General features: G+C 38.7%; 1 protein-coding gene across 1 annotated transcript in view; it reads left to right on the forward strand.

Moving 5' to 3' along the window:
- Window positions 1-1,747: 1,747 nt before the first annotated feature.
- Window positions 1,748-9,490, forward strand: part of PPP3R1 (protein phosphatase 3, regulatory subunit B, alpha) — a 58,385-nt gene continuing 50,642 nt past the window's right edge. The window contains exons 1-2 of the mRNA XM_006863000.1: window positions 1,748-1,831; window positions 3,307-3,346. Of these exons, the coding sequence (XP_006863062.1) occupies window positions 1,748-1,831; window positions 3,307-3,346 (124 nt within the window). The remainder of the gene's footprint in view (window positions 1,832-3,306; window positions 3,347-9,490) is intronic.

Genomic DNA, 9,490 nt, shown 5'->3' on the forward strand with positions numbered 1-9,490 from the left:
TTCTACTCCCGTAAAGATTTACACCCTCGGAAACCCTGTACAGGGTCGCTATGGGTCGGACCCGACTTGATGGCACTTAACAACAACAACAACAACCTCCATAAATATAGGTCAAGTTCATCAAATTGTAGCAATTCACCTTCATTTCCTTAATCTAAATAATTGTTTTAATATTCCTCTAGTTGAGTTCTGATTATCAAGTCATTGAGGCTAGATAAGATGTGTAGGTTTGGGTATTCTTGTGCTTCTCCCCTCAATTCATATCAGCTGAATGCTTCACTCTCAGCTCTAGCCCTCTGTGGCTACGTCTGTCCATGGGCTCCAGTAGGTGTCTACAGGTCTGTCACCACACTTTGGACCAACCAGCCCTTCCCCTTCTCTCTCTCATCTTCAGGTCAACAGGAGTCTATGGAACGTGGTTGAATTCAGCCCATTTCTTCATTGTTGCCTTACCCCCTCTTCCACTCATCAGTGGTAGACCAATGTGGTCACCAGCAAGCTTGCATGCCTGCTCGTGTGTTCCCTTTGAATTTCAGTTTTAGAGGTGGATTTGTCCTGAAGGAACTTGATTGCTTGCCTTGATGACTTCCTGGCAAACAACTTGCTTATTCTTGCCAGTCATACTGCCATTTTTGTTTTGGGTTTTTCCGGATGATCTTTCTTGGAAGATGTGTCTTCTTTCGCTCTAGCTGTTCCAAGCTGGTCTGCTTGTCCTTTGTAGTGGGAATGTTCCACCTCAGAAGGTTCTGGATGGGGCTCAGGATTCCACCTAAGGTCTTACACACTGCAATAGGGCTTTGTGATACAGGGATCAAGGCATAGTTTGAAGAGGGGAAATAATACTAAGATTAATATTGATCTATTAATAATAACACTAATATTAATATAATTAATAAATACTAATATCAATACTAAATAATAATAAATAATGCAAAAGGTCTATTTCACTGGTAAAGTTGTGGAACCCCTTTTAGGTATTCTAATCAGTTATAGGCTGAAGACGGGCTTACAAGCTTTCTGTTTTCATGTTTCCTCACATTTCTATTTCTAATCCACTCAAGTGTCTATTTTACAATAGTAGGCAAGAGAAACCAATATACATAAGACAGTCAAGCATCTTAGTATTATCTCCCCTCTGCAAACTATGCCTTGATCCCTGTATCACAAAGCCCTATTGTTCCAAGGTTGATGAAGGATCATTTTTAAGAATCTTAGAAGAAGTGAAAAAGCCTCAAAATTCATGTCTGCTTACTAATTAAATCAACCTTCATTAATGTTTACTATTTTTTTCTGTCCTCTCCTCTCGTGATAGTTGTTGTTGTTTTCACGTGCCATTGAGTCAATTCCAACTCATAGTGACACTCGCTAGAGTTTCCGAGGAGCAGCTAATGCGTTTGAACTGCTGGCCTTAAGGCTTGCAGTCCAGTGCTGATCCTACAGTGCCACACTTGTAGTACATATTTAATACATGCAGGCACTTCCCCAGGCTATGAAGGAGGTCATTAAGAATGTGTACTGAGGCAGAATAGACGTACGTGCTTCTTATTTAGCCTTACTTTGTGCAGAAGAAGCCTTGGTGGTGCTGTGTGTTAGGCTTTGGGATATTAACCTCAGGATTGGCAGTTCAAACCCACCAGCTGCTCAGTGGGAGAAAGATGAGGCTGTCTGCTCTCATAAAGAAATACAGCCTTGTTGGAATCGACTCCAGGGCAGTGGTTTTTTTTAGTGTAAAAGCAGCACATGCAGCATGGCAAATGAAGGTGATTGTGTTGAAGAATTTGCTAGTGGGACTCGTTCAGAGGGAGGGGACTTAAACCAAAAACCTGTTGCTGTAGAGTTAGTTCTGGCTCATAGCAATCCTTTGGGATAGAGTAGAACTGCCCGGTGTGGTTTCCAAGGCTGTAAATCTGTATGGCAGCAGACTGCCATAACTTTCACATGTGATGTGACCTAAAGATTAGCAGTTTGAATTCACCCAAAGATGCCTAGAAAAGCCTGTTTCTGAAAGGTCACAGCCTTGAAAACCCCATGTAGAGTTCTACTCTACAAACTTGGGGTCACCAGTGACTTGCAATTGACTCGGTGGCAACAACAATTTATGGATAGAACTTTTCTTAGACTTTAAGTTTATATGGGATTAGAGAGATTTTTGGAGTCCAGGGGGTGGCGCTCTGTGGGTTAATGCGCTGGACTGCAAAGTTGGTTTGAACTGCAAGGTTGGCTATTTCAAGCTTACTAGTCTCTCCTTGAAAACCCTATACAGGGTCACTGTGGGTCAGAACCGACTCAGCACCACTTAACAGCAACAGGAGAGACTTTTAAGAATAGAGAATTAAAAAAAAAAAATTTCTTTCAGGTTGTTTTCAATTGCTCTTTATAAATAGATATATTCAGATATGAATCCCATTGTACACTCACTGCTGTTTAATTGTTGGCAGAACCTAGATTAAATGAATGGAATATAGGATGCCTGGAGTCCTGGTGAATAAGCACGATCATAAGATCAGTTTGAACCACAGGGTCAGGGGTTCAAACTTACCAGCTGCTCCTTGGAAATCCTATATAGGGTCACTGTGAGCTGGAACTGACGTGATAGCACTTAACAACAACATAGGATGCTTGGTACTAAAAATTTAATCCCTGAATTTTATGAACAATTAAAATTATTTTAAATTCTGTAGTCCTTAAGGATCCTAATGATCATAAAAATACCTTGTGTGTCTGGTATACTTGGAATTTTTACTGGGTTAGATTTATAACTCTTACTGGTTCCACTAGTAATCAAATGGTATGGTCTTTCACCAGATACCCATCTACCCTGGTCCCAGTATTCAGATTTGTTTAATATCTTCATTGAACCAGGTCTGGAGTTTTTTATACATGATTTTTAGGACACTTTTTCCTTTAAATAAATTTTTATGGAGTTATAGGATAGAACATAGTGTTATTTTTATTATTATTATATAAATGTAAATTTTAGATTAGAGTCTAAGTAGAAATTTTTGAAATGATATGTAACACATTTAGGGTATTAAAAAGTACTTATATTTTAGTTAAATGTTTAGGAAACATTTGCCTGTATTTGCATAGTTGTAAGTGGCAGAGCTTCAACCAACTTAGACCTGTTTGACTGGAGAGTTCTTTCTGTCTTACTGTATAACTTTAAAAAAATCAATTAAAAATGAATATAAATTATGAATCTAGATATGTTATTTAGGGCTTATTTCCATATGTTTTGTTACTTTAATATTTGAAAGAAATTTGTGCTAATTTTATGACTAATTATTTCCTTTCCTCCCCCCCCAGGGAAATGAGGCAAGTTACCCTTTGGAAATGTGCTCACACTGTAAGTCAAATTAAATATTCTTATTATCAAGAGTTTTCATTTTCATTGTAATCTTTTCCAGAAGAAATGGGTAGTACCAGGCTACCAGTACACTGAGTGTTTTGTTCAAAGACTCTATAGGGGACTCCCGTCAAAAGGAGGGTGGCGGAAATGTGGAACATAATTTCAAATTCTCATGGAATACAGGCTTCCTGGAGCCATTGAAATTGAATGATCCTTTCATACATCGCCAAAACAAATGTCTTAAGATAATCTTTAAACCTTAAACCTAAACTATCTCCTGAAATCATCTTTAAAACAAACAATTGGTTTAATTAGTAAAGAATGTTCTTAGTGAATGTTATGCTCTTTTAAAGAACCATTTGTATGTGATTAAATGGATAACAGCACCTCAAAAGGTTCCATGAGAACTTTAGGGAGCAGTGAGTTTGTTAATGGTAGTAGAAACATTTGGAAAACAAAAAGAGTGGTTGTGCCACTTGAATGTAATCAGTATCACTGAACTGTACATGTGGAAGCTACTGTATTGGTATGTTTTGGGTGTGTTTCCACCACACAAGAAAGTTTGTTTTATTTGTGTGCACACACATATATATGCATACGTATATATGTGTGTGTATTTACTTTATATTGTTGTTGTCACGTGCCGTTGAGTTGGTTCGAACTTACGCACAGCAGAACAATATACTGCCTGTTTCTGTGCCATCCGCACAATCCTTATTACATTTGAGCCCAATGATGCTGCTACTGGCTGATTCATCTCATTAGAGGGATCCTTCTTGTTTTCACTGACCGTCCATGTTACTTAGTATGATGTCCTTCTCCAGGGAGTGGTCCCTCCTGATAATATATTGGAAGTATGAGAGAAGTAGTCTTGCCATTCTGGCCTCTAAGGAGCATTCTGGCTGCACATCTTCCAACACAGATTTGTTTGTTCTTTTGGCAGTCCATAGTACTTTTAATATTCTCCAACATCATAATCAGATGCATTTATTCATATGCATATGAGTCTGTTGAAAAATACCATGACTTGACCCAGTTTATTCCTCAAACTGAAATCTTTGCTCTTGAACACTTGAAACGAGGTTTTGTGCAGTAGGTAGCTTAATGCAGTGCATTGTTTGCTTTCTGAATTGCTCCTTCCACAAGTATTGGTAGTGGATCCCAGCAAAATGAGGTCTTTGACAACTTCAATCTTTTTTCTGTTTATCATGATGTTATTTATTGGGCCAGTTGTGAGGATTTTTGTTTTCTTAGTATTGAGGTGTAATCCATACTGAATGTTGTACTCTGTGATCCACATCATTATTTTAGATCCTCTTCGCTTCCAGAAAGCAAAGTTGTATTATCTGCATATTGCAGGTTAAGTCTTCCTAAATTCTGATGCAGACATGTTTAAACATGTTTTGTTTGGAGCATACATGTTCCAGTGCATTATGAATTGGAGCTCTTAGTAACAATGCTTTTTAACTTACCATCATATATAAAAGTTAATTATTTAAAATGTGTAGTACATTTGTGGTACAGTCTTTTAAGTTATCAGAGAAGGAAAATAACTTAAAAGGCCTGTGTTATTGTTAAGGACTTTTGGTGTGGCTCTGTAGGATCAACACTGGACTGAAAACCACAAGTTTGCAGTTCACACCTACCAGCTGCTCCTCGAAATATAGGGTCGCTATGAGTTGGAACTAATTCTGTGGCACTTAATCACAACAACAATAATTATCTGTAATATGTAAGGAGCTCTGGTAGCGTAGTGGTTACGAATCGGGCTGCGAACCTTAAGGTCAGCGGTTCGAAACTTCCAGCCGCTCCGCGGGAGAAAGATGAGGCTTTCTACTCCCGTAAAGATTTACACCCTCGGTAACCCTATACAGGGTCGCTATGGGTCGGAACCGACTCAATGGCACATAACAACTACAACAACAAATGCTGTAGTTACAGATAGGTAAGCCCTCAAATCTCAGTGGCTTAACCCACCAGCAGTTTTTCAGGTGAGCTCTCAGGAGGGTATATTTCTCCTCTTTTGGTGACTCAGGGATACAGACTTCTTCATCTTATAGTACTACCTTTCAGTGCTGTTTATTTTTTAAACTTCCAGAGAGAGGTGAGTGAGGTGTGTGTGATCATTTCTTTGTTATCTGACTGAATGGTGAACTTCCAAATTAGTACAAATCTGTTTAAAAATATTTTCTAGTTCTTGGGCAACATTTACCTAAGGACAGAGTTGGGAAGGTGGAATGCAAATAGGAACCAAAGGGACGAATTGGGATAACTGTTGTTGCTTAGAGGGAATTGTAATCATTGAGACAAAACAAAATTATGATTTGTCGAACTGATGATCTTATCGCTAAACCTCACTCAATTTTCAATAAAAAGTAAAAAACAAGTAAATAAAAACAATTTACTTGTATTAATCATACATTAAGGAGCCTTGGTGACACAGTGAATAAAGTGATTGACTACTAACCCCCCAAAAAGAAGGTTGGCGGTTTAAACCCACCAGGCATCCTGTAGACGAAAGATACAGCAGTCTTCCATACAGATTTACAACTTTGGAAATACTCACTATAGGGTTGCTATGAGTTAAAATTTACTTGATAGCAATGGGTTTTTGGTTAGTTGTTGTTGTTGTTGTTTAGTGCCGTCGAGTCAGTTCCGACCCATAGCGACCCTGTACAGGGTTTCCGAAGTAGTGTGTTAGAATAAATACAAGACAATGGTTTAGCAACATAAGACCTGATCATTCCCTATTTATGGTCTGTTTTATCTAGCGCATATTTTTTACTTTTCTTTAAGAAGTACAAGATATCATCACCACAGTTTAGTTCCAGTATATTTTTGTTTTGATTAGTTCTTGGGTTAGAAATAAAGTAAAACAAAACAAAATAATTTGACCTATAGTGTTGGTTGTTGTGTGCTGCGGTGTCAGTTCTGACTCACAGTAACCTTGTATAGAGTTTTCAAGGCCATAAGTCTTTATGGGAACAGAAGGCTTCATCTTTCTCCTGTAGAGTGGCTGGTAGGTTTGAACTGATGACCTTGTGGTTAGCAGCTTAACTTGTAACACATTACACTACTTGTTTCATGCCATTGACGCGGTTCTGACCCATACTGACCCTGTATAGTGTTTCTGAGGAGTGACTGGTGAGTTTGAACCACTCACCTTATGGTTCAGACTGATCTTGTCAAGTGTTTATCCTACAGCACCACACCAGAATTCCAGCTACACTACTAGTGGCCCTAATTTGACATATAAGACCAACATATTTATTTTCTCCTAAAGTTTATTTTCCTTAAATTTTAGTATTCAGAAATAAAGATAAAGACTTAGTGACTCTTAAGTCCTGGATCGCTCTGTTCTTGAAGACAGTCTAGTCAGGGCTTTTCACTCTTTTTTTCATCATCCTCTCCTCACAACATCTTCAAAAGATTTTATTTCTATTTTATTTTTTTCTGTTCTGTGGGTAACTTCATTCTCTACATTACTTTAATTCCTTTTTATACTTTCCTATTGTTTCTTGAATATAAAAAAATCATGTTTTTGTTGTTGTTAAGTTCTGTCGAGTCAGTTCCAACCCATAGTGGCCCTGTATAGGGTTTCTGAGGAATGGCTGGTAGGTTTGAGCCACCAACCGTGGGTTAGCAGTCCAGTGCTTATCCTCCAGTGCCACACGTTTTATTTAGATGTTGCAGAAATGACGTAGAGGCCATGTCTGACTTCCTCTGATTGGGAAGTAGAAGAATCAAACTCAAAATCAGCCCAAGGCTGATTCATATGAAGCAGAGGTCACACGTGTTTGCATCCTACAACCTTCTTTACCTGATTTTGACACCAACTATACCTCCCACAGCATCCTTGTTTCTCTGCTGGGTTTGATAATTCATTGCAATGACCACACAGAAGCAGCAGCATGGAGAGACAGAACAGTTGTGGGCTTCCCGACTCATAGGCTGAGTAAAGCTGAGTGCCTTCAGGCAGAAGTGTGACTTGCAGAATGTGCCAGCTCATAATTATCAATTTATTGCGGAAGTGAACAGGGTACAATTTAGGTTCAAAAACACCTCAGGATGCAACAGTCCTGCCATTCGGAATGCCTGTTCACTGCTATCCTGTAGCATGCTTTGTCCCCCCCTCCCCCTCTTCAAAGGCAGCCACATGGCTCCTACTCCCACTTTAGCCAGTCTGTAAATGCCCATAGGGCACATTCTGCAAGTCAGCCTCCTGCTCAGAGGCACTTAGCTTTACTTGGCCCTCACCTCCGCCACTGCCTCTGATAACATAGCTTTTCTGGGTAGGGATCTCTGAAAAGAAATAGTTGCAAACATCCATTAGTAATTGATATGTAAAAATGTATGATGTATGAATCTAGGAAAATTGGATATTGCCAAAAATGAAATGAGATGTTTGTAGATCCATATACTGACGTTGTTGTTAGTGCTGTTGAGTTGATTTTGACTCATACGACCCTCTATAAGGTTTCCAAGGAGCAACTGGTAGGTTTGCACTGCTCACATTGTGGTTCACAGTCCAGTGCTGATCCTACAGTGCCACATCAGGAGTCAGTATACTGACATTGTTGTTGTTGTTGTTGTGTGCCATCGAGTCGGGTCCGACCCATAGCGACCCTGTACAGGGTTTCCGAGGGTGTGCTGAAATGGACTGGTTTTGCCCATTTTGAATCAGACCATTGCATGGTTGTGAACTGTTCTGGGAATAACAAAAGGATGCTATCGTTGTTGTTAAATGCCATTGAGTTGGTTTTGACTCAGCGACCCCCTTATAGGGTTTCCAAGAAGCAGCTGGTGGGTTTGAACCACCAACCTTGTGGTTAGCAGGCCAGTGTTTTTAGTAAACAAATTTATTTCCTCACAGTTTAGGAAACTGGAAGTTCGAATTTAGGGTGCTCTGTTAGTTGCAAAGAAAAATGTACTAAAGCAGAAGTTCGTTTTACACATCCAGGATGGCAAAAGCTAGTTGGTTATTTTTTATAGTGTTTGTTATAGATTTCATACACTATTTAAGTTTGTCCCTTTCAATTTTATCTTCAGAACTATATTTCCTTTCTTGTGGCTTCATCCATTTTTTTGATTAATCCACTGGCTAGGGCAGAACCTTGTCACTAAATATCTATGCTTTTTTTTTTTTTTTTTCTATCAGTGATTGTTAAGTTTTCTACAAGTCTGTCTGAATTCTTTTGTTAACCAGTATGAATCCCCATCCCCCTGTTCCTTATTGTTACTGTTAACCATGTTTTATACAGGGTTTGAATTGTTGTTAAGTGTGTGCTGTCTAAATTTCCCCAAAATGGACTTGTCTCCGTTTTTTTGTTCACTGACACATTTGTAAAAATTTTTTTTGCTCTTTTATAAAATCTATTATTGGAAGAGCTTAGTATTACCTGTAAACTGCCACAGTGATTTATAAAAACATTAGAACCAATCCTTGAGACACTTGATGGCACATACCACCAACAGCAGGGTACTGATTTGGGCCCTGTGACACACAGGTGAGTAAGGACCCACTAAATGCTCATAGTCAAATCCAGAAGAAAGCAAACCCTCTGCTGTCCAGTTGATTCCCACTCATAGTGACTCCAGGCATTACAGAGTGGAATTGTGCCGTAGACTTTTGTTGAAAGCAGATTGCAAAAACTGTTGGGTGGTAATGAAACAAGGTATATGAATGTTTGAATGTGAAACTGATGATGTGCCCTGAAAACTTTCACTCAATCCACAATAAAAACCTTAAAAAAAAAAAAAGAAAACTGTTGGGTGGATTAAACTTTAGAAAAAGAAACGCATAAATTACATTATAAGTAAATTATTATGGGAGAAAAGCCAAAAGTTCCAAGAGGAAACTACCTCTGATTGAGAAAGCCTTCGTTGAAGATATAACATCTAAAAATTACTTTTGAAAAGCTGTGTAGGCTTAGAATGCTGATTGATTGTTTCACCTGACAAGTTCTTCTCTTTCCATTCTCTTCAAATGCACAGATAACTATATTTTATCCAAGCCCCCTGCATCATTCTTTTCATTTTCCTGTTGTTGTTGTTAAGTGCCATTGAGTTGTTTCTGACTCGCAGCATCCCTATATTGTATAGGGTTTTTGAGGAGTGGCTGGTAGGCTTGAACCACTGTTC

Source organism: Chrysochloris asiatica, unplaced genomic scaffold, assembly GCF_000296735.1.
Source record: "Chrysochloris asiatica unplaced genomic scaffold, ChrAsi1.0 scaffold00052, whole genome shotgun sequence".
In the NCBI taxonomy this organism is placed as follows: Eukaryota; Metazoa; Chordata; class Mammalia; order Afrosoricida; family Chrysochloridae; genus Chrysochloris; species Chrysochloris asiatica.